A 25,920-nucleotide genomic window follows, 5' to 3' on the forward strand; every position below is an offset into this window, starting at 1 on the left:
ACACATGCTTTTTTCTCCCAATATATAAATACATATTTAAATCACTAGTCAGTGTTTACAACATCATTATGACTACATAAATATTCTTCATCACAGAGCCAGGGGATGTAATGTGATTATGTTTCCATATTTATAAAAAATGTCTTTCTGAAGTTCATAATACTCATTTGTTTCATTTGCTTAGTTTTCCACTGCCTATAATCATTTTTTTCCAAGTCCAACTAATTTGCCAGCTGTCAATTTTTTCCCAATGTTCAAACACACCAAGCACTTCATTGTGTCTATTTGTACCCCCCAAGCCCTCCCCTAGTGCTCCATTCTTTTACCCCGACCTGGACCGGCTGCTCTCCAGGCCTCGGGAACAGCAGTTTTCTCGAAACCTCTTTTCTGTGCTCTCCTGTGTTGAACCCTTCGCTCCCTGCATCCTGTACACCGTCTCTATTGATTCCCTCCCTTGCTGACGCGAGCTCACCCTCCAGAAGCGTCCTATCCAAGAGCACACAGGCATCATATGTCCTAACCCTTCTATGTCTCAGAACTTTATTCATATCTAATCAATGTTTGGCTGAGTAGAAAAAGCTAAGCTGACAACGATTTTCCCTCATAATTTTGCAAGCACTGCACCACCGTCTTCTACAATCTAGTGTTGCTATAAAAAGTTTGGTGTCATTCTGATTTCCATTCATGTCTGTGTGACTTCTTATGTTTTCTTTTCTTTTGCTGCATACATCCTGCACAAAGCTTTTAGGATTTTATTTTAATCCACGATGTTCTTAAAATCCAAAATGATGTGTCCTCAGAGTCTTCCTCATTCATTATGCTGGATACTCGAGGGGGGGAGGGGGGGAGCCTTTCAAGTCCAGAGACTTGTACCCTCTGATACTAGAAAATTTTCTTGTAATATTTCTTTGATAATTTCCTTCACAGTTTTTTCTTCTCTATTTGTATCAGTTGTCAATTGCCACAATAGTGATGTATAAAAAAAAAATCTTAAAACTCAGTATGTTAAAACAATAACCACTTATAATTGGCTCTGGATTTTACCAGTCGGCTAGGCGGTTCTGATGCTCTTGGCTGGGTTTGTTTAGATGGTTCTTTCTGGCCTTGCTGGGCCTCACACACACCTTTGTGGTGGGCTAGACACTAGCTAAATTAAATGCCTCTGGGACACTGGTGCGTAAAGTGCAGCATAGGAAATATAGTCAATAATATTGTAATAACTATGTATGGTGCCAGGTAGGTCAGATAAGTAAACTAGACTTATTGGGGTGATCACTTCATAGGTTATTTAAATGCCTAATCACTATGCTGTACACCTGAAACTAATAAAATATTGTATGGCAACTGTAATTGAAAACTTAAAAATTTATTAAAAGAAAAAAATAAAATGTTACAGGGAAGGATAGGCCCCTATTCCATGAGTCTCATCCTGTAGCAGGACAGCTTGAGTGTGTTCTCATGATAAACACAGAGGTTTCAGACGGAAAGCAGACATGTATTTTAGGGGTCTGTTTGTGTCTAATTTCCTTCTGCCCCTTTGGCCAAATTAAGTCACAGAGCCAAGTCCAAAGTAAGTGTCAGAGGGCACCCCCAAAGGGCTTGGATTCATGGATTCATGAGTGGAGCCCCTTTAGTCAGATCTTGAGCATGCTGAATTGTGAGGTAGGTGGTGTCAGGTGATCAGGACAAAATACCCCCAAATTTTAAAAACTTGGGTTTTTTTTAATTAAGGGATTTATTTTCCTATTTTACTTTTAAAAATAGAAAATTAAAAACTAATAAAAATAAATTCCTCAGACTAATCAAACTCTAATTCTGGGCTAACTAAACCTTCTAACTGATCTTCAAAGTTCACCTGAAACTATGGCTAACTATATACATCAACTCCAATGTCCTTTCTCCAAACACTGTCTCCACTACAATCTAAAATTCTTCACATCTCCATGCATTTGCAAATGTAAAGGCTTCTTTCTTCCTGGTGTCTATTTCATCTTTGCCATCCTGTGTTCATGATTAGGTTTACGTTTGGTCCTGATTCCTTCTGGAATTCATATGAAAAGAGGTAACATTTACAGAGTCACTTATAATCACTGGCCCCCTCACCCTTTCTTTACTCAACAGCAGCCACTTGATTCATAAACCTCCAAAACGCTGCTTCTCAGCCAGGGGTGAGTTTGCCTCCCAGGGAACACCCAGCAATGTCTAAAGACATTTTTTGGTATCTAGTGGTTATAGGCCAAGGATGCAGCAATCCTACAATGCAAAGGACAACCCTTCCCCACCCCCAGTAAAGAATTATCTGGCCCCAAATGTCAACTGTGCCAACGTTGAGAAATCCTGCTCAAAAGCTACTTCACTCTTTTTAAAAAATATATGTATTTGTGTTGATTTCAGAGAGAGGAAGGGGAGGGAGGGAGGGAGGGAGGGAGGGACATCAATGATGAGGGAGTCACTGATCAGCTACCACCTACACATCCCCTGCTGGGGATCAAGCCTGAAACCCAGGCATGTGCCCTGACCAGGAATCAAACCTCAATCTCCTGGATCACAGGTTGATGCTCAAACTGCTGAGCCACACTGGCTGGCAAGGGTTACTTCACTTTTATTCTAAGACCTACAAATAGCTCAGCAATCAAGCAAAACCTGCCTTAGGCTCAAGGTCGCTCCCTGACCTACTGTGGTCCCAGGCCCTGTTTGCCTTGACCATTGAGACTGCACTTTGCCAGCAATGCTACGATATGCTGGGCCTCCTGACATCTGACCCATAAGACACCGTTGCCTCCTGTCTGGTGCTAGAACTCCCCGACTTGTTTCTAATCATGGAAAACAGGGAGACTTTAACCCCTGGTTTTCTGAACTTGGATCTCTACGCAGTCTGGTCTCCAACCCAACCTCACTAATCTTAATCACCTCCCTACATCCCAGCTGATGATATGGTTGACACTGCACATCAGAGAGGCCTTTGAAAGGTCTCCTCCTGTCTAATTCTGGAGTGCTGGCATTTAATCTCTTCCTTCTGTAGTAACCTTAGGGGCTGCTGTCTATCTCTAGAACAGCCACCTCTAGGTTTTAAGAGTTCGTTACATGGTCACTGAAGGAATACATGAGCCAATAACCTGCAGGCTTGAATTAGAAAGAACATACATCTAGATTGACTAAATTCTGAGTTCTTTAATTCAGTCCTTAAAATGTTTATTGAAGTACTGTGTTAGGCATTGGCGGTCGAAGGCATACAAAATAATTCATAGTCCCTACCCTTAAGTAGCTTAAAGCTTAATAGATGTCAAATATGTAAATAAATAATTCATAGTTAACTGATTACAATCAGATCATCCCTGTTCTATAGCTTAAAAAGAGAAAAATCCTTTCTTGGAATTGACGGAGTAACAGTCTCAAAATGAATGTATACAGAAAGATCGAATGAACAAAGGAACACGCAGATGGAGAAATGAGAAACCAGATACCAAACTGGTGAAACTTTTCTTGGGTCTTAGGCGAGGTGGTGCATCGTGTAAATGAGAGCCTCAGTATTCTACATCTCCCATTTCCCTTAAATGTCATTCAAACTATAAATGCTAATTGGTTTAGCATATATAACAAATTAATCTAGTGGTAGAATAATTCTACAACACAACCCATGCTAAAAAAAAAAAAAAATCTTTGTTTCTCAGCTTTATAGACAATGGCGCTTCTGAATTGATCCAACTCACTGGCGGCGATAGACAAGACTGATACTGGGCTGGAATGCACCATACGGCCTCTCCCTACATCCATCTGATTGGTCAGTGTTCATGCCTTCTTGGTTGTTCAACAGCTTTAATGTTTGACTGGTAATTCTCTCAATATTAGAGCAACAGGCAGGGTTTTCAAGAAAAAAGATCATAACTATATTACATTTCCTCTCCTCTAAAAGTATGAAGATACCCGTTACCAACTGAGCCAGCACTGAGGATCGGGCTGGTGGGACTGACTTTGTCTCTGTAAACACCCTAACTCATCATGACAATTTATATTGCAGCTGCACTGAGACACCTGCTGTTGCAACTGGGATTATCTCTATTCCTCATGAGATGGAGTCACGCAGGGCTGGGTTTGAACCCAAGCTCCATTGGGTTCTGTCTACGTGACCTTAAACAAGATGTTTAACCTATTTTAAGGACAAAGAGTATATGGGACTTTAACTACATGCAAATGTGGAAAATAATACTTACCTCATAAGTGTGCTGTGGCATTGATAAGGAAATAAAAAACCTGTAAGGCTAGCATATTCTAGGCGCTCAATGAATACTAGCACTGTCTTTAATATAATATAAATTTGCTGAGCAAAATTACCTTAACTCTTTTCTCTCTTTCTGCTTGTCTCTAGCTCCCTCCACTTTACCAACTCTTCATTCTTTCATTTATTCCAAGTTAGAAAGAGCATGAACCACTGCCTCTCCCAAGACATCACCCAAACTTCTCTGGAATCCACAGTGAAAGTAGAAGTTACGGTTCCAAACTAGCCTGTACTCTGAAAACACTGCTTTGCCTTTGTTTTAAAGTGTCTCCCCCGCCCCCATCTCGGATCATTTTCTAGCACCGAGGAAAGAACAATGGTTTTTGAGTCATGGATTCCAAATCCAACTCCATTGCTTCCTTACTTAGTCAACTCACTAACTTGCTCCCATTACTAAATCTCTATGGGCCTCAATGCCCTGTAAACCGATACCTGTGTGGCAATGAGCACCGTGCCTAGCATATAACAGATGCTCTAAAAAGGATTTAACATCTCTCCGCACTGAGCTGCTAAACCAGCCTCTGTTCTCAGTCAACAATTGCTCTCAAAGCCATCACCCCAAAAGACAGACACAGTCCAAACTATGTACCTTTAGGACGCCCTGTGCCAAGGTTACTCACTCACTTAGTTATCCAACAAATAATTTTCTGAATGCCTTATATGTTCTAGGCATAAAATAATAACGTTTGTACAGCACTTTAAAAGGTAACTAAGCCAAGGTTTCCAGCCTGAAGGAGTTCAGGGTGTAGTTGAAGGCAAACATGCAAACAAGTAATTACAACGCAGTATTCAAAGTGCTAAAAACAGAGGTGTGGCCCAGCCGGGCGTGGCTCAGTAGTTAAGCGTGGACCTGGGATCCAGGTGATCAGGGTTCGATTCCCGGTCCCCTCACATGCCCAGGTTGCGGGCTCGATCAACGACTCTCTCATCATTGACGTTTCTACCTCTCTCTCTCCCTCTCCTTTCCTCTCTGAAATCAATAAAGATATATTTATTTAAAAACAGAGGTGTGCACAAGGCACAGGGAGTGCACAGAAGAGGGCGAGCAGGCAAAGCTTCCCAAAAGAGACGACTGCGCTGCAACGAGACTACAGGCGAACAGGGCCTTGCTGAGCGCACAAGGGAAAGACGGGTGTCCCCGGGGAGCCACAGGAGCGTCCACGACGCCTGCCGACAGCACCCAGTTGTTCTCGTGCGGTTGGAGGATCCTGCTGCAGAGGACCAGCGGAAAACGAGGCAGGAAAGAAGCAGCCAAGTCACAAACGACCTCAAATAATACTCCAACGACTCCGAACTTTATTCTTTAAGCGCCAGAGAGCCACTAATTTCTAAGTCCGAAAGTGCCGTGTTTTAGAGCAATGCCTCCACGGCAGAGGAAGGAATGAGCGCGACTGCGTGGCTGCGGGTGGGAAGGAAGGGCGCTCGGGGTTCCCAGCGAGACGGGGTGCACCGCAGTCCCACTAGCACAAAGGAGCACACAGGAGGCAGGCAGAGCTGGGCGTAAAATCACGAGCGTTTCGACTTGAGTGTCCCCATCGGGGGGAGACGCTCACTAGGCCATTGGGAGTAGCATGTCTAGAGCCCAGGAGGGAGGACTGAATTAGAGATCTATATTTAGGATAGATATTAAGAGTAGTAATTTTTTAAAACCCAGGAACATACTTTTTTAAAAGAAATGTCATGTGTTTGGACTTTTCTCCCAACTTCAATGGAAAAGATTACAAATTTAAAATCTTAATTTACTGTCCACTGCACATATATTAAATTTTAATGTAAAAAAGATATTGACATATTTAATGAAAAATATAAACTCTTACTGAAGATAAGTATTTTATATTCATGTATTTATCAGTTGTCTTAAGCAGTCTACTAACTAATAATATATTTCCAAAATACTGTTCCACGGCGCAAAAAAAAAAAAAAATTCAGTACGTTTCATCTTCTGAATAAACAGCATGTTTAATTTCCTGAGTAAACATTACTCATACTTGACATTGAACAGAGGCCAAAGTCACTGAAGGAGTTAAGAAATTTCTAAAATCCCAGGAGCAATAAACCTCACCCAGAGAATCTAGTCAAGGGCTTATTATAAAGGACTAAAAGTCAATGTCATATCAAAATTTTAAATAACATCATGCATCCCACTATTTAATAAATTATTTCAAAATCAGGTCACAGTTGACAGACACACTATCTTGGGCAGACGGGAGAGAGTAGATAAGCAGGGAAAATTTCCTTTTCTCTACTGAAGCATGTCCACCAACTGTCATATCTGGAAAACAGCCAAAATGAGCACTTTATTTGCAAAAAAGAACAGAGAAGACTCTCAAAGTATTAGCAAAATGTGTGATGTATAAATGTGGAATGGGGAGAATTCTTTTGAGGTTCATGTTTATGAATGTTTAGCAATCATCTAAGACATAGATTAAAAACACAAGTCCATCCATGTAACAAGCTCTAAAAGCCAAAGATAGAACCCCTTGAACCCCTGGGGATAAACGTGACCCTCTTCTTTCAAGGCTGTGACCTTCTAACCAGGGTAAGGTTCCCTTTCAGGCTTCCAAGACAGGTGTGTGACCTCATAGATATTTACCTGAATTAGCGACATAAATTACCTGGAGAAAACCATTGTCAACCGTATCTCTTTCTCTTAGCAGTCTTTTGGTTATGTTTCCTCCCCTTGCCATCTCTCCTTTGCCATAGAGCATTTTCGGGTTTCCTGGCCACAGGGTTTACTAGGGAAAGCTGACACGGCTGAGCTGCTGAGGGAAGACAGCTGAACCAGTAAGGAGGCGATCAGAGAGGAAAGAGGGAGGCCACCTAGGCGTGTTAACTACAGGGGACACAGAAAAACCTTGGACTTCATCTGAGCCTATAAACTTGCAACCCTCGATTAATGTTCCCAATTTAGATCAGGGCCCGAAGTCAACCAAAGGTCACCAAGGGTTTCCTAAATGGGCTTTTCACTGATCTCTAAAATAAATACATATTTCTTAAAAAAAAAAAAAAAAGGTAGGACTCTGGATAATATTTTGCAGCAACTAACCAGTGAAAAGATATAGATAGGCATTTGTTCGAGTGACTTTACTACTGAAAACTCCCCAACAGTTATAACATTGCTACTATCACCACTGGCACCTGGGAGAAGGCGCCCAGGTGCATCACACAGTCGTTTGGCTCTTTATAGAGGTAAGGGAAGCGTAGCAAAGACAAGTGGGGAAGGGCAAGGGAAGAAACACTAATTATGACTTGGGTGTTCTCTCCTGAAGTTCACAAAACAGTGAAGGTAATAATATTTTTCACTTGCCCCTTTTCTGAGATTTTCCCCCCTCTTCTCTCTAACCAGGAGGCTGGGCCCAAACCAATCCAGCAGCCACTAATATATGCTCCAGGATCCTGGCCCCCCGGTCCTTGCTGCCTCGATTCCTGGTCTTTCCAACTCCTGGCAATTCTTTTCCTTGATTCTAGAGGGTCTATATATTCCTTTAAAACCCCATTTCCTGCCCTGGCTGGTGTGGCTCAGTTGGTTGGACCACTGTCCCGTACACCGACAGGCTGCGGGTTCAATTCCGATCAGGGCACATACCCAGATTGTGGGTTCGACCCCAGCCTGGATGCATACGGGAGGCAACTGATCGATGTTTCTCTCTCACATTGATGTTTCTCTCTCTCTCTCTTTCTCTCTCAAAGCAATAAAAACATATTCTTGGTTGAGGATTATAAAAATAAATAAAACCCACTTCCCTATAAAGAGCAAGCAAGCAAGACTTCCAAGGAAGGTCACATTAGACATGGATCTTGTCCCGTTTTCCTCAACTCCTTTCTACCAGAGAAACAACATATGCATTACATTTCTGAGAAAAAAGCATCTGCCAATCCCACCTTCAAGAGTTTCGTAAGGATACTGAAGGGACTAGGGAACGGGTTGGACAGATGCTGTGTGGCCCCTGGTTCTTCTAATAAATAATACCACAACTGCAAAGTTCCGGAACCATTTCCATGAAAGCCCAAGGATTCCATCAGTATGGAAACCAAGATACAGAAAGAAATACTATGAAAAGGTCAGATGTTATTAGAGGTGCTGATGATGCTAAAGAGAAGGTAAGAAGGTAAGAAAAGAGCAGGACTCACGATCTCTTTAGACCCCTAGATGGTACCTTGTGCATTAAGCATGTTGTTTAAACCCAGGCCTGTTTCATTCTCTTCTTAGGTAGTAAAACCAAAAATTTTTGTCATCTTTCCATTGAGCTTGTTTTCCCAGACCTATAAAAGGACAGCAGCAACTGATAACACTGCCTGCTGCTTATTTTTTCTTAAACTTGGCATGAAACGCCGAATGGTCTTTTAAAGTACAGGATATAACTGCAATGAATTACTGTTGCAATGCTCCCAAACTATTTTTTCCCAATTCTTGCACATAAAAAGGGTATTTTTCAGCTATACCAAATGCTTACTAAAGGGCTTCCTGGAAGTTTCTTTGCTCAGATTTGTTTCTAGAAATTATGGATTCTTGGTAATAAAGTCTGAGAAATCCCCAGTATAAATTAATTACCGTCCTGGTTCATTTAGATCCCTAGATGATTTTTGTAAGACCTGTGCAGATTTACCATATTTTAAAATATACTTGGTCAACTTCCTGACATAAGACATTTTAAAAATCATAGCGGGGATATCATATGACAAGAAAAACCTACCTGCAGATACCCTTATCTCTATCAAATTCTGCAAACTCAACTTCCTCGGCGAGGGACAGTGACTACCTCGGTGCTTTTATAACTCTTCTTTGGCATTATCATCATCTTACTGAAATTCTTGGGAAGGCATTTCACTGACAATTACGATCAAGACTTTCGGCTAAACAGCAAAAAATATATAAAGATTTTCTGTCCTTCGGTCCACCTAGAGGCCTACCGCACACCCACAACAACGCACGGGAAGGAAAAAGCTCACGAAAAAAATGCTGAGTGCTGGCCAGCCTGGCAAGTCACCATCATGTCTCCCCCAAAGTGCAGGAGCAACAGCGTCCAGAAGAACTGCCACGTAGCACACGAGCTGCCTGGTCACCTCCCTGTCACCTGGAATCCTTAGTTGCTACTACGGGGGTCGATGGACGGCGGACTCGGAGAAACTGACTCTCATCAGCACCTGACCATCACCATTAGACGGCAAAGAGCATTATGTTCCGCTCCTGCCTCCCCCACTCTTTTCCTTCCTTATTTCTCTCTTCTTCCTGAGCAGTTCAGCCCTATGCCCATTACGCAGGGCAGAGAAGGGCGGGCACCCACCCTGGGGGAAGGCGAGTGACGGAGCCCGAGCCAGGGGCGGAGAGTGTCCACGCAGGGGAGCTGGGCCGGGGTGCCAGAGCTCAAGCACGTTAGAGGGGCCACCCCATAGAGGGGTGCCTGGTGTGAGAGGGCTCTGGGTGACAAGGGTAGCCATGTGGTGGTGGCACAGGGGAACCTCCAGAGGCAGGGTATCTGAGTCCAGACAGAGAGGACAGGGCACCCACGTGCGAGGGGGACCCAGTGCGGGGGGCTAGGCCCCAAGCTGGATACAAAGGGCATCCCTCTGGAGATAACGTGGCACAAGGAGTCAGGGACAGAAAAGGGCAAGAGGGTGTCGGCGTGGATTTGTCCTTCTGCTCACAGTGTTCACATTAACGACTTGCTTACGATAGTGTCAGGCTTCATGTCCAACTGCGCTTTTACCTTTGTAACAGCTATTCTGTGCAGAGCTACATTTAAACTAGTGGAACATCCCTTTCTTCTGTATCAACTCTGGTACTGAAATTGTCCCGGCCGTGGCCAGTTCAAGCCCTGTCATGCTGGCTTCGCAGAGTCATGCTCTGAGCATTTTCTTGCTTTGGGCACATCCATCTCTGCTTCACTCCTAGATCGGTCATCTCTCCAAGAAACCATCACTCCTTTTATTGAAAAATAGTAATTAAAGGCCAAGATTTGGGGGCTAGTTATGCTCATTAGTGAAAACAGTATATCCACACACAAAAGCACACATGTTTACATCTATATCTCTATTTATTGAGAACAATGATTTGTCTAACTCCAGTCCAACTCCACAGGCAGGATTCATTCTCCTTTCTCCCTTCCTGTATGTGTAATTCCCTTCTCCAACAGTGAAAAACCTGGGTTCTGTTCTCCTTAGTACATATACTTATTTGATAAATCCTGCGTATGTAACCAGTGCTTTCCACTGCCACAACCTCCTATTTCAATGTCTCCCCCACGCCACTCAGGCTTTGACACCATGTGAGGCTGCAATGCCCTCCCCCACCTGCCAGCCTGTAGACTCCTATTCATCTAACACGATTCAAGAATCACCTCCTCTCTGAGGTTTCCCCTGATTACTCCTCCCAGGCAGAATTAAGGGCGCCTCCTTCCTGCTCCTCATGTTCCTGTAGCAATGTTTGGTACTTGCATTACAGCATAGATCACAACATATTTTTTTTACATTAACTTACTGGGGTGACATTGGTTAATAAAGTCACATAGGTTTCAGGTGAACAAGTCTATAATACATCATCTGTATATTGTAGTGTGTGTTTACCACCCCAAGTCAAGTCTCCTTTCGATATCACAATATATTTTAACTCTTTGTTGACCCACCTGTCCAATTATTCTACAAGTACTAGGGGGTAGGTAGAGATGATCTGATTCAATTTTAGAATCCATAAGGTACTCAATAAATACTTGTTAAAATAAATAGTAATCATTCTTTGTTATCACTGTTCTTAGGTCAGTTCACTATAAAATCCTGCCTGACTTTGGTTACTTGGATAGTAGTTGCTTCATTGATTAATGTGTTGGTCTTACTACACAGCATAAAACATACCATACCAGTAGCCCAGCCGGCTCAGCAGTTGAGCATCGACCTAGGATCCAGAAGATGGAGGTTTGATTCCCGGTCAGGGCACATGCCTGGGGTTTGTGGGCTCGATCTCGGGGGGGGGGGGGGGGGTTGCAGGAGGCAGCCGATCAATGACTCTCATCATTGATATTTCTATCTCTCTTTCTCCCTCTCCCTCCCTCTCTTTGAAATCAATAAAAAATATATATTTTTTAAAAAACAAAAACAAAAAACATACCAGTAAAAAATCTTATAGGAGATAGTTCTACCATTGTTCCCAATCCTTCCCCTTCTCTGACATGTCCTCAAAGTTTCTATCGACCTTCAGAGTGACAGACCACTCTGGTCACTAGCCAAAGCACGCCCCCAGGAAGCAACTCTGTCCTAGGGCTCCCCCACTGCTGGCGTTCCCCATGCCAAAGAACGCCTCTGCGTAATTCCCGCTGCTCCCCACAGCCACACTCCCACTCACTCCCGCGTCTCCACACTAGCGGTGAAACCGCTATACAAACCAGGGACGGCTCTGTACGTAAATATAGCAGTGTTTCGGTATATTCCCAACACAAGATGCCATATTTAGCATATTTATATGATACATAAAACATTTCAAATGCAGATTAGTAACTAGAGGTATCAAATAGAGACTCGAAGTGGCTAAATAGTAATTAAGGCAAAAACAAAAAAGGAAAGAAAACTTTAATGTGGAAGAATGGAAACTGGGACCCAGGGCTCAGAAGGTGCAACGCCTCCCTTATAAAGTGAAACACAGGTTTATGGAATAACCTAGATGTTGAAGTCAACTTGCAACATGAAATTTTTTTTTTAAATAGCAAGAAAATGTATTTAAAAGAATCTGAATCTCAAACCACATCAGATATTAAAGCTCTTATACAACTGCATTCCATGTCTGTCACCTGTGATCATATAATAAATATACGCATCTAAGGGATAACTTCTGGGAACAGGCCGACAACATGCCATATGCTGATATCTACCGTGGGTATAACCTATAACAGGTATCCAATAAAGAGAGTAAATAAGTAGCAGGAAGAAACGGCTTTTCCAGCACCAGCCCTATGTTATCCCATCATGTCTCCAATGAGAAGGAAAGACAAATGGCCACCTTTATCCAACCCCCTCTCGCAAATCTAGCAAAATCCACTCCGTCAGCTCCACCACAAGAGGTCCAAAGCTTAACTATTTTAGCCTAAAGTTTTGTTTCCTCTTTCCACGAAAATACTAAAAGAGCTCCCTCTTCCTAAATGCATTTACCAATCAACCACAGTTCCGTGTGAATTCACCGCCAGCTCCCACAAGCAGTTTTCGGTGACGGTGTAAAGCTGGAAAGAAATGAGGCTCCTGAGTCTGTGAGGTCAGAAATGAACATCGAAGGAGGCAGGAAACTAGAGATGACGAACGCGAACTCCGTACACTCGATTTTGAAGGTTCGATATTTGTGTGTTGTTGTTTTTTATTACTGATCTTAGAGAGAGGAAGAGAGGGAGAGGGGGAGAGAGGAACATCAGGGCGAGAGAGAAACAGCGACTGGCCGCCTCCCATACTCGCCCTGGCCGGGGATCGAACCCGAAACCTGGGCGTGTGCCCTGACCGGGGCTGAACGTACCACTTTCTGTCGGGACAACGCTCCAACCAGCGGAGCTACAGCAGCCGGGGCCGATATTCGTTCTTCCTAATCTGCTTCTCCCTACCCAGCCCGTTCCAGCCCCACTCCTCACGCAAGCCCTGCCTCCCCTTAGGAGAGGCGCGGGGCAGCTGGCACAGAAACGGGAGCCAGGGTGGGCCTGCAGTAATCAGAACGGAGGTGAGGCTTCTTTCTAGAAACAGATCTGGGCAGGAAGAGTCAAAGGAAATGTGGGGTGTGGGGGACAGAAATATCAAGCAGGCAGAGAGAAATGAGGTCGGCCTGTCTGCACTCACACCCAGTCCTCAAGAGTCGATACAATTTGGTCAAAGAGTGGTGACAAGTCTAGGCTGGCTGTCTCGCTTACTTAACTAGAAGTAACCAACCGCTTTAAATAAAGCTGCCCTCTCAGCACCGTGGGACTCAAATAACTCCGCAGTACACTGAGTCCAAGCTCGATTTGCAGGCAGATTCGTGAAGACACCCTGTTAAATAAGTCACACAATTTTAATCCTTGCCCGGGTTTAGCACAAACGTAGAGATCGCTTGCTGCCCTACTGATGTAAAAGGAGAAAAACGGGACTCGAAGGAGGAGTTCCTAGGTCTGCGTTACACGAGGAAATTCACTGGGTTTTCCCCTGGCACGGTGCCTCTGCCCGCCATATGGTCCGCAGGCCGTGTCATCACATCCACAAGAAACAAGTGGAACACCAGAGTCTGCTGTGCAGATTCCTGCTTTTCCAAGTATAAAATATCCTCTCGTATCAACATATGATGAAGAACCAACTCATCATATTTTAATCAAACTATGCTGCAAATGTGTTCAAAATGGAAACCAAAGGCAGACTAACATGCATTAAATGTTAAATCCCTTCAGGTTCTGTGGGTTGAAATTAGTCTTTTCTAATCCTTGATTTGAATGATAGCCGGCTTCCATTTCTAGTTAAACGCCCAAGACGAATGTTCGGTAACAGGCTCCTTGAAAGAATTTTCCAAAACTACCTCACATGCCTAATTAACTATTTCGTTACACAACTGAACTCATCAAACTGTCCTGTCACTTAAACCGCTCGAGTCAGTAGACGCGCGACTGACTATTGCAAGCTCCTGAGTTCGCATCAGGGAAGACCCTCCACCCCCCATCAGCTCTGAGAGGCCCCTGAGACACCAGGGGCATCGGGCGACGTAGGGCCGGACAAGGTGCGTAGCCCTCGCAGGCCGGTTGTCCTAATTCCCTGCCACATACACATCGGCCTTGCCGTTTTGAAGAGGGAGCTGAAAAGCCTGCTTAGCAAAGAGGTCAGCACACCAAAATCCCCTCCCCCCTCTCCCCTCCCCCCTCCCCCCTCCCCCCAGGCAGCTGGCACTGCTCTGGCAGACGCGCTCCCTGCACATAATGGTGCAATCACCGCTTCAACCATCATTACTATCCAAAATAGATAACCCACTTGCAAGTTGACTATTTTTATAGATACAACATTTTCGTGCCGTGTAACTGCTCTATTCGTGATTTATTCTACCAATGCGGTTTCCCTAGAAGTATCTTATATCCGAGTCCCGGGAGCCACAATTGTTCAGACAGTTGTGAAAATTACACCGCTTCCGAGTTGCCTCTTACCTGCTTGTACAAATCAACAAAACCTTCATGAACTGAATCCTGAACCTAACAAAAAAAGTGCATAAGCTATCTGGTTGATATGTCTTTGGCGACCAGATGATTCTCCCTCCACTTATTGATCTACTTTTTCCCACAGGGATCTTGAGAACTGGATTCTTTATGTTCAACAAGAATTTACTAAATACACTTTTATATAGTGCTCGGCTCTTTGAGGCATTAAGAACATCAAGTAAACCTGAGGCATTCACAAACTTTTTATTGCTTTATTAAAATACAAATAACTCGTAATTGAGACACACTACAAAAGTCATAATTTAATATACGTTTTAAGTGGGAATTATTCCTATTTGGATAAAAGGCAATTGCGCCAAAAGAAGAGACCTGAAAAGGCTTTGCAGCTGTCTCATGAAAGATACCTTAAATAAACTGAAATTTCACATATATTACGACGAAGAAGGGAGGCAATCATTTCAGTGCTCTGATGAGCTCTGATGAGCTCCGATTTCTTCAAGGATAAAAAGGGGGTGGTGAGGAGTATAACTGAAAACAAACACATATAAACAGAAGTACATACTTGTCCTGAAAAATGCTAATGTCCCTTTCAGCTAAGGGAGGTAAAAAAGTTCACTGCTACGGCAGCTGATGTAACCTTGAGCTTGGACAGAGGAACAGTTAAAAAAAAAAAACACACATGGACGGTTTTAGACCACAAGAGAATTTCCTGTGACATTGAACAAGGCCAAGAATCCGAGTCTGCCCAACTCCTAGTCTGCTTCTGCTTCCCTGGTGACAATCATTTCCAAACCAGAACGGGATAAACAAATCATGTTAGGAGATTACTGAAGCTCCAAACAGAGATCCTAAGAGACACTTAGCTGCTTCGAATGGGTGTAAGTCTCCAGGCCCAGGAGAATTAGACGCATCAGTATTGGGCGTCATCAGGGGTTCACCACCGGATACAAGCTGTAGTAAAGTAGCCTGATTTGGATGGAATTTGTAGACTTAGCACTAAAGGGGCAGAGCAAAGGAAAGCCATACACAGAATACAGCGTGAATGTAGAAAGGCAGTGGGTAAAACACCCCATAACCTTCTCACAGGTGTATTGGAGAGAAGCAGCTGACAGTTCTATCAAGTGGCTTCAGTGCTGGTAGAAACACCACGCGTAAAGATTGCCACCTTTAAATATACGCCACGCTGCAGAGGGGCTCTTTAGAGGTACATCGCGGTGTGCTGAACTCCCGTTACAGAAAGCATGCTTACTCAATCTACAGATGACGCGGAGGAGAGAGGTGAGCGCGCAGGAGGGCAGGCTCGAGGGTCACGAAGATCTAGGCCGGTTATAAACATAGGCGAAAACAAATAAGCTGAAATGTAACAGGATTCATTTAAGCTCATGCAACACACTTACAAGCACCAGGTAGGGGAAGCATGGCTCCACCGGTCATTTAAAAAAAAAAAATACCTGGAAGTTGTATCTGCCCAATGTGAACGAATGCCACCATACAGCTCAGAAAAACGCTACCTGTGTTAAGGTAGGTCTCAGATCGATAACAGTAAGGTGATAACTTCATTGTATCATGTTTTAAATAGCTGCTATTTTCTTTTTGTTTACATAATATACGTTCATTGAAAAGTAATGGAAAATGTACATAATCGAGAAGAAAATAACCATCGTGCACAATCCCACCGCTCGAAGATGAACACAATTTACACTTGGGTGTCATCATTCCAGGCTTCTTAATGCGCATTATAAATGTTCACACAAAATTCTTTTTTTAAAAAATATTTTTTTATTGATTTTTAGGGAGAGAGGAAGGGAGAGGGGGAGAGAGAGAGTCATGGATCGGCTGCCTCCTGCCCGCCCCCCACCGGGGATTGAGCCCGAGACCCGGGCATGTGCCCTGACCGGGGCTCAAACCAGCAACACTCAGCCAACTGAGCCACACCGGCCAGGGCACACCTATTTTTTCTTTAAAAAACAAAACAGGATCATACTACAAATGCTATTTTGTAACCTGTTTTTTGGTTGTTTTTTTAATTCAGCAGGACGTCAAGTCCCAGTATATTCTACTCTGGTCAAATGACAGCCAGTGCGTTTTGTTCATTTCTGCTCACTACACATAAGAGAGTCACTGCAAAATTTGAGAATATACAAAGAAGGAAAATATAGTAAAAAGTATGAAAATCTAAGTTCACCCGTGCTGTAATGCCACACGACAAAAGGTTGATGGAAATAATGGAACTTACATTAAAAAAAAAAAAAAAAACCACACAGAAGATTTATAAGAAAACAATGAAGCTAAACGTGTGCATCTGAAGAACTGCCCTGGTAGATGAATTAAACGTCTTTATATTGACCCATATAGCCAAATTAATACCAACTCCTGGAAATTAAAGGGAGGCAGATTTCAACTCAATAAAAGGAATTTTTAAAAATAATTAGCGCTGCCAAAAATGGAATGGATCTAGTCACTGGAGAGTCTAACAGGGCTGGAGGAACTAACTGGTGAAGGATGCTAGAGGTAAATTCCTCCAGGTGAGGTGTTGAATTAAAAGGCCTCATTCTACTTGAAGATCTGCGACTCTCATGGAAAGCCAGCTGCAGAATTATACTCCCAGCCCAACATGAAGCGAATCTATGGTCATGAAGGTCTTAAGGAACAGAGTCCAGTGCTCTACACCAGCGGGGAACACCAGTGTGCTAAACGCTTTGCATTCACTGCTTAACGCCTCATTTAATACTTGCATCAGCCCCGAATGGTAGACACCGTAACTATTCCCATTTCATAGAAGAGAACAGTGAGGCTTAGGGCAATTTTCATCTTTATTCAAGGTCGCCAAAGCATACCCGATTCCCCACCATATAGCCGCTGCTCACTTACTAGGCGAAATGTAATCAGAAGCATCTTCACAAAGGTGCTTACGGAATCACGAGGTGGTTGTTTTTTTAATTAGGAAAAAAATTCAGGATTTTAGGTTACATTATGCATAGCCCAAAAAAGGTTCAGATCAGACTATCTCAACCATATACCTTAAACTTTTGAAAACAAAACATTCAATGAATGAGACATAAGATGTGGTGGAGAAAACCTGAATCACATCATTTGCCAGTACTGACGATGGGACCTGGGGCAAGTTCTTAGTCTCCGGTTCTTCACCTGCGACATGAGGATCTACCACTTAAGGCTGACATAGAACTGAATGAGATGACACGTGCAAGCATGTGGCACAGAAACTAACACTATTATTGCACAACACAAGTAATAAATGGGGGAGGGGGGGCGGGAACAAATCTATTCCACAATTCATTCCAAAATATTTTCAAATTTTCAAGTGTCATCATGTTTGAAGGGGAAAAGGCCACATTTCCCACTACCCTGTAAGTAAATTTCTGGTGACAATCATTTATGAAATAAAGTGACAACTCAATACATGGTGCCTTTCCTTAGGAATTTCACTTTACGCAAACGATCATCCAAAGAACACAATTTCAACTCCCGTCTTCTTCAAAGACACAGTTTTAGTTAATTCAGTATGAGATAGATAGATGCAAGTTTAAAAGGCTATTGGTTCTGATTCTGATTTTTTACAGCTTGGTTCACACGACTCTAATGAGCACGCGTTTTTAGTTTCATTGTTTTCCACTTGCATTCTTGTAGAGCTACTGCTGCTAACCCTGATAAAGCCAGCAAAGGAGAAAACCTCTCATTCAAGGAGCACACTGCGGGTCACAATTTTGATATTTAATGTTGACTAACATCAAATAGTTGGTGTTTTATTCCTAAAATTGGACATCTATTCTTTTTTTTTTTAATGGCACAACTGAGAAAGTATTTCACAGATATTTGCCTATCACAAAAATAGCTTTTTAAAATACCATTTATCTCTATGAAATTAACTGAACTTCTCGCTGCTCTCAAAGAATTCTTTAATGTTATTCCAGAGGAATTGCTTGTTTTCAGAAACCTCTTTCCACCACATAGGTTTCTAGCCATATTCACTTTTATAACTGATACGATACCCTGGTAAACATTTATTTTACCTGCAACTTAAAACTGTAACCAGATAAACTGCTTTTGTATAAATTACCTGTGACTAAGGGCAATTACTGGAGCTATCATCCGAAATACGTACACACTGTCTACTTGTGTATGGAAGTGAAAATCTTTCAGCAAGGGACACAAGAGCCATCACTTCTAAGACCTCCTGGAAAAAATGTCCCATAATTAGTCATTGTTCTGATGTGAACTGTCATTCCAATAAAATGTCGCTGTCAACGACTATAGGTGATCACCTATGGAGCTTTTTTGAATCCCAGCGACTATTTTCCACCTAAATTCATTTCACTGTAACACCAATGTTTTCATTTCCCCTCTTAGCCAGGACTGTAATTCATTGCACTGTCTGACCGCTACAACACATGAGAGCTGTGCAAAGAATACAATGTTATCATACAAAAGTTTGCAGTAAGCATTTGTTAGAAGTAGCACAGAACAGCTTTTTTTGAACCATGAAAATCACTTGGGCTTTAAAAAAAAAAAAAAATGTTAAAGTACAGCTGAGTTGCCTAAGAGATGGGGTGAAGATATGAATAATGCCTCCCAAAATATCCAGGATAAATGGGAAAGCCATCATTTCAGAAACTAAAGAGCTTTCCTCGAATTTTATCTAGTGACTTTTCTTCAGGCCTCCTCCCTCCCAACTGATTTCATTTGTCCATCAATTCAACTTTGAAGTTAATAGTTTTTGAAACATCGAAAGCCAATCCTGCTATGGCTAAGGTACTGCTTGCTGAATTAAGACCTTGACTTTTTTTTTTAATGTCATCTTAGAAAGATTCTCCAAGCAATATTAGTCTCACCTGAAACATCTCCACATTAAAAGGCCTCTATCATATTCCCAATCCAGCATCCCGATCCCAACCTGGCATCCTTCATCCTGAGATGCAAAACAACTAAGTTTTCACTCCTCTGTGTCCAAGGAGCTGAGAGTGCTGCTGGGCTGCCTCCTCAAGTTTTACACACCCTGCACTGCTTGCCATCTCATCGGCGGGTTCACTTTCTTCATTCTGTGGGCTCCTAACCCACAGCAAGGCGAATGCCTCCTACAAGAGAAAGGAGCAGCCACCGAAGGCTGTGGCTTTTGCAGGGAAACTGCATGCGCGCAGTAGCTGCTCTGCCAATTTCACTTAAACCGACCCCAGAAAAGGCTGAAATGACAGAATAAACACTGATGGAAAGCAGGTGGAACGCCGATTTTCTTCCAACAACGCCAGTACATGTCCAAGTTCTGCACCACGGCTCTGAGAAAAGTAGCTACGGGCGCACTGATGGAAGGCTATTTTAAAATTACTCGAAGAATCCACGGCGTCCATCTGACCGGGAGGCTCGAGCCTCCGTCCCCACACACGGATCCCCCGCCTAATTTAAGAATGAACCGCGGGCAGCCAGCAGGTGCAATCGCCAGGAGGGGCGGCACGCACCCACCACCAGGCATGGGGGTGCAATCCCCGAGCAGGTGCCCTCCCTTACCTTAGCAGGTTAGACAGGGGCAGGGGTCCGGATCCACCGCCCAGGATCCCTCCTTTCCTGCCAGACAGGAGTTTCTCCACCAGAGCCACATTGCCGGTGCGAGCAGCTTCCAGCAGCTCCTGGTCCTTCCCCATAGTCTCTCACCGACTCCCTCGCAGAGTCCGCTCCCCCCGCGTTCCTTCTCCCCGCCCACCCCTCTCCCCAAAATCCAGGCCCTCCCCGCCCCACCCTGAAATACTGCGCCCGGGGGCCTGGGGGCGCGGGCGGGGCCGGAGCGCAGTCCCGGCCGCCGCGCGGCCCTCGCGCCCCGCGCCCTGGCGCCCCGGCTGGATCCCGCCTCGGCTTCCCCTCGGGCCGGCTGGGCGGCGGGAGCGCGGCGGCGGCGGTCGGGGGCCGGGCCCGCGCCGAGGCGGGCGGAGCGGGAGCGGGAGCGGGCGCGGGCGCGTGCGGAGGGCGGCGGGCGGGCGCCCGGTGCGCCGCGGCGGCTCCGAGGCCTGGCGCGCGGGGGGCGTGTGCGCGCGGCAGGTGCGGCCGCGGGTCGGGCCCGCGTCGGGCGGGGGAGGGCGGAGGCCGGGCCCGCGACGGGGGCGGGGCCCGGGAGGAGGGGATCCTGCTGGTGGCGGGCGGGGGCCGCCCTGCTCCCTGCTCCGGCCTCCCGGGGAGAGGTTTAACCGTGTGAGCACTGGGGCTCTCCGGGCCGCCGCCGCGCCTCGGGCCGGTCACGGCGCTCGAGGAAAATCCTCCATGACGGGCGCGGGGAGCGCCGCGGGAGGGGCCCTGCGCCGCCGCGTCGCCCCGCGTCCTGGCGACTCGGGCCGCCTCCCCCTGAGGCTTCCCCGCCCCGGGGGACCGAGACCGGCCCGCGGCTTGCGCTATCCTGCTCCTGCGGCGCTGAGCAGCGTGCGCCCGCTCCAGGTTTTCTAGGGCGTTGAGGATCTGCTGACTTGTAAAAATACCAGAAAAAGGGCTCTCGTTGAACACCCTAAGGGGACAGTACTAGGGGGCACGGAGGAGAGACCCGCCGCGACGTGCGCGTCCTCAGCAGCTCGCTGACTTGGTGTGTCAGGTGCTCCCCCTGCCCGGAGTGAGAACGCGCGTTTCTTTTCTTTGGAAACTTCCTGTGGCACCTTGGCCTTTGCCTTGCCCTTGGGATACACTTCACAAATGTATCGGGAGTAAGGGGGCGTCCTAGGCGGGCAGCCGCCCAGCGGCCAGGATATCGTTACAATGTATCCATTTTGGAACCGAGAGAGTAGTGGCACAAAGGGTTAATTAAATTTCTCAGGAAGTGGTGACAGCTAAACCCAGAACTGATTCACGGCACAGCCCATGCTCTTCCAAGGATACCTTTCTGCCTCCAGGAAAAGGAGTGGACAGTAACGACCAGTCTTGTGATGAGCAGCTGCTGCGTGCCCGGCGCTAGGTAAGTGCTTCCCATAAGCTGCCTCAACCCTCCTCGCCATCCCCGGAGTAAGGACCATTGTCATCGCTGTTTTACAGATGAGGAAACTGACTGTTCCAAGATCATGCGGCTAGAAAGTCAGCCAAGGCTCAAATCCAGGACTGCCAGCTATAAGCAGAGATGGGGGGGGGGGGGGCACTTAAAAGATATTTAGAGATAAGTAACAGCACGAGTATATCTTTAAAATTTTTTTATGGAATTCAGTATTCTGAGATTTCATTTGAAAGGTTCAAAGTATTAGGTAAATTATTATACTCATGGGAGGCTTCCTGAAGGAAGTAGATTTTGAACGAGTGTGGTTTTTACTATTTTATGTTTTAGAATCTGTTTTAATGATATTATACATGATAATCATATTATCCCTGACATAATGGGACTACCAGTCCAGTTAAAGAAGCAACACACTGAATTCATTTTGAAAGTTGCATACAGAAACCCTCCTTCCATTTTCCTAATGTTGCCACCTAAGCAAAACACACTTTTCCCAGCATATACTATAAGTGTTCAAACGGTCAGAGCTAAAAATCACCCTTCGTTTTCATAAGCAGCATTTGCTCATGGCTGAGTTAGTGATGGGGAGGCCCCTGAGTCATCTCATCAGAACCGACTCCCAGTGGGATAGCCATGCGTGATGACTTACTCTAAGACTCAGTCCCACAGTCCCAGGCACTCTGGTGCGATATGATCCTCAAAGCCAGTTTTTCAACTCCAAACCCTTTGTTTTTAGTCACGTCATAGCTTCTCGTTGTAAAGGAGAAAGGCTTGGCAGCATGGGAACTAACATGCAAACAAGGTGAAAGCATTCTTCCAAAAATCTGAAGAGGCCAAAAAATAAAAAACAAAAAAACCTCCAGTTTTTTAAACATCCAGATTTCATTAAGATAGTCTGCATCTGTACATAGTGGAAAGAGCCAGAAAGTCTTGGAAACCAATTAGATCTCAGTTATATGTGTAACTGATGTTAAGAATCAAGCATGGGATAGATTTGAGATCAATTTCTATTGTTTTTAGTTACAAAAATAAAAATATACTACCCATTCTCCAGGTTTTTCTAATTGAATATTTTTATCAAAATCTATCTTTGCACCTGGCCGGCCATGGCTCAGCAGTTGAGCATCAGCCTGTGATTCAGAAGATCGAGGTTCGATTCTGGGTCAGGGCAGGTGCCCGGGTTGCAGGCTTGATCCCCAGTAGGGGGCGTGCAGGAGGCAGCTGATCAACGACTCTCTCATCATTGATGTTTCTACCTCTCTCTCACTCCCTCCCTCTCCTTTCTTCTCTCTGAAATCAATAAAAACATATATATATTTAAATCTATCTTTGCTATTCTCAGTGGGCAATATTAGTATTTGTAAATGCATATTATATACCATATTAGATTCCATATTATATACCATATTAGATTCTTTTTCTCATTTTATATATGTATATCATTGTATATATAGTATATATTGTATTATACACATGAGCACACACACCTGACAGGATTAAATGGAACAAAGTAAAGAATCTAGTATTGTTTTTGGTACATAATATGCATTATATTTATATATGCATGATGCATATTGTATGTGACCATATGATATCTACCCTATGAGGTAGATATTATAATTTCTGAAGAAACTCTGAACCCCTTATTCTAAATGCTGACATACACAGATCTAATTGTGTATACTTTTTGGCAAGCTGAGAATTATTGCTCCAATATACACATATTGCAAGTCACTCCTCTTGGGGTTAATAAAAGAAGGTACTAGGGATTAAGACTAGAAAAGGGAGGTGACGCAAATGACAAAGCAAGTATAGAAGTGTTTTCACACTACAAAAAAGCCTTTGGAAACATGAATTGAAAGAACATGAATCTAGATCAATCTTAGAACTATATACCCGAGTCTGTTTTCAGTGAGAGGAAACGATGATGTTTTACAGCATCAAAGTGTCAACCGAACTAAGCTAGGATAACCCTATGATTTAGGGAGTGGGTTTGGAAAATATCTCCTTTCTTTATCTTGAGCTCTGCAGTTACCTATAACTGGGGCTATGACAGGCTGTGGGACAGAAGTCAACAGCTTCAGGTTACAAAATCTGAAGATACTAGATACCTAAAAAGACCAGGTTTTTGCCTTATGCATTTCATTTGTCTCCCTCCTCATGCCTACTTGGCACAAACTCTGCCTCCCATCATCTTCTTGAGGAAGCCAAGACACCAAGCGTTGCATCATGTTTGCAGTCTGAGTTTACGGTCGTGAGTGTTGAAGGCCATGAAATGTCAATGGCCCATCTTCCCCAGGTTCTAACCAACTGAGAACAGACACAGGGGGCCAGATGAACACCTCATTAGAGCATCGTCTTTATTACTAGGTCAGGTAAGTATCTCATATCTAGCAAAATGCACGGATCCCTATTAAAACTAGACTGAACGTGAGACTGGGACCTACCTCTCTGTAAATGTGCACCCTGAGACCTACCTATGGACTAAGTTATATCTTCAAATATGACTTTATATACCCAGTTAGAGTAAAGCCTGTTCACAAGTGGGGTCAGAGGGCTGGAGAAAATGACCGGTTTCCAGGGCTGCCTCTGGAAAGCATGCTGAGACAGGTCCTGATCCAAGCGTGCCCACTGTCTCGGAGTCTGAAGCGGAAGGATGCTCACTGGCCTTCTGGGTGATTCATGACACGGGCGCGTCAGGACAGAAAGAAAGCCAGAGGCGGACCAGTATCTTGTTTAGAAAGCAAGGTAACCCCACCCACATAGATCTGCCGGGAGGGAACTCTAGGAGCATGGTATTGGGTAACTTTGGGCAACCAGTTGGCCATACATTTGACCAATTCTCGCCCTTGCAGAAGTTTTCATTGAATTGAACTGTAATGTAAAATCCTTGCCTTATATCAGCAGTTATAGGCCATCTGTTATCAATGGGATGCAGGAATGTCCTTGGAAGTGTTGTCCATTACTTCCTTAGTGGATTCTATATTGAATCCCACGTTTACAAAGTCATTAAACTATACAGGAAAGTTTTGCTGCCTCTAAGGAATTTGTTTTCTGGAAATATTAACTAGTAAGTTGACTTTCACTTCCCACTTTGGCTCTCAGGAAACTAAGCCAAGTTTAAGGTTCAACGTATTTGTGATCTTTTTGCACCCTGGTCATTACTCTTTACATATCTTTGCCTTGATTTTTATTGGTATTTTATCCAGTGCACTTTTGTTATGAGACACATATGCATCTATTACTGAATTTGCTATATGCCAGGTACTGCTGCTCTAGGTAATACAATAACGAATAAAAACAAACACTCCCACTCCTCATGGGACTTCAACTGCAAGTGGTAAAAATGCCAGAAGTCAAGGAACAGTACCCCATTCTCTATTTCTTTTTGTAGTTAGTTCACTTATTCTCACATGAAAGCAGGCATAGGGAATATCTGGGAGCTTGTTCCTCCTTTGAAAGGTACTATAAGAAACAAACTTGCCCAGCAGGGCCAGTGTGGCTCATTGGTTGAGCATCGACCCATGAACCAGGAGATCACGTCTCGATTCCCAGTCAGGGCACATGCGGGGGTGCGGGCTCGCTCCCCAGCAGGGCCCTGCAGGAGGCAGCCCATCAATGACTCTCATCATGGATGTTTCTCTCTCCTCCTCCCCCTTCCTCTCTCTGACAATTTTTAAAAAAACAACATAAAAATAAAAGAAACGTACTTGGCTTTAAGGATACAAATAAAGTACGAATTTATCACCTTTTAGTTCACTCAGCACTTACTCTCTTGTGACATGCCAGGGAGCTGGCTAGGCGCTGGCGACTGAGCAGTGAGGGGGCAGATACGGTCTCAGCTGTCACGGAGCTGAGTCCAGTCAGGCACAGGGACAGAGGACAGGTATTCACCAACGTGCCAAGCGTCATAAAGATGCCCTAAGGGCCACGGGTGTGAAAAACAGGGATGCCTGAGTCTTCGAGGTGAGCAGGAGTCCTGAAGCCTGAGAGATACCGGCAAAGAGGAGCGGGAGGCGGGAAAGAGCGTCCCAGGGGGAGCTGCTGGGGACCAGGCTCGTCCTGTCCTGTTAGAGGGTGGGTGGGACTTCCGCGCTCAGAACTGAATTCCCACGTCACCTCCTGCCGCCTCTCTGTCTACCTTTGTTTCTACTTCGTTTTATTCCCTCGCATCTCCCAAGCACGTTTGCTATTTTTATGGACTTTAAGTTTATTATTGTTATTGAATGTTCTTAATTTCAAAACTAAAGTATTATACAAATGCTTTTTCTAAAAATAAAGTTTTTTTCACTTGTGTATGGCCTCTGATTCCTTTTTTTTTTTAATGTTTTTATTGATTTGATGAGAGTCACTGATCAGCTGCCTCCTGCATGCCCCCCAACTGGGGATCGAGCCCGCAACCTGGGCATGTGCCCTGACCCGGAATCAAACCGGGATCTCCTGGATCCTAGGTGGACACTCAACCCCTGAGCCATACTGGCCTGGCTCTGATTCCTTTTTTAACTGATACTAACCCCCTTCAAAGAAGTTTCCTT

The 25,920-nt window shown here is 44.4% G+C and overlaps 1 protein-coding gene across 4 annotated transcripts in view; it reads right to left on the reverse strand.

Moving 5' to 3' along the window:
* ANKS1B (ankyrin repeat and sterile alpha motif domain containing 1B) overlaps positions 1–20,066 on the reverse strand; it is a 693,028-nt gene extending 672,962 nt beyond the window's left edge. For all 4 annotated transcript variants that reach the window (XM_087814846.1, XM_087814845.1, XM_087814848.1 and 1 more), the window contains exon 1: positions 19,933–20,066. In XM_087814846.1, the coding sequence (XP_087670972.1) occupies positions 19,933–20,066 (134 nt within the window). The remainder of the gene's footprint in view (positions 1–19,932) is intronic.
* Between the last annotated feature and the right edge of the window lie 5,854 nt (positions 20,067–25,920).

This window comes from Miniopterus natalensis, chromosome 2, assembly GCF_054644295.1.
Source record: "Miniopterus natalensis isolate mMinNat1 chromosome 2, mMinNat1.hap1, whole genome shotgun sequence".
NCBI classification, from domain to species: Eukaryota; Metazoa; Chordata; class Mammalia; order Chiroptera; family Miniopteridae; genus Miniopterus; species Miniopterus natalensis.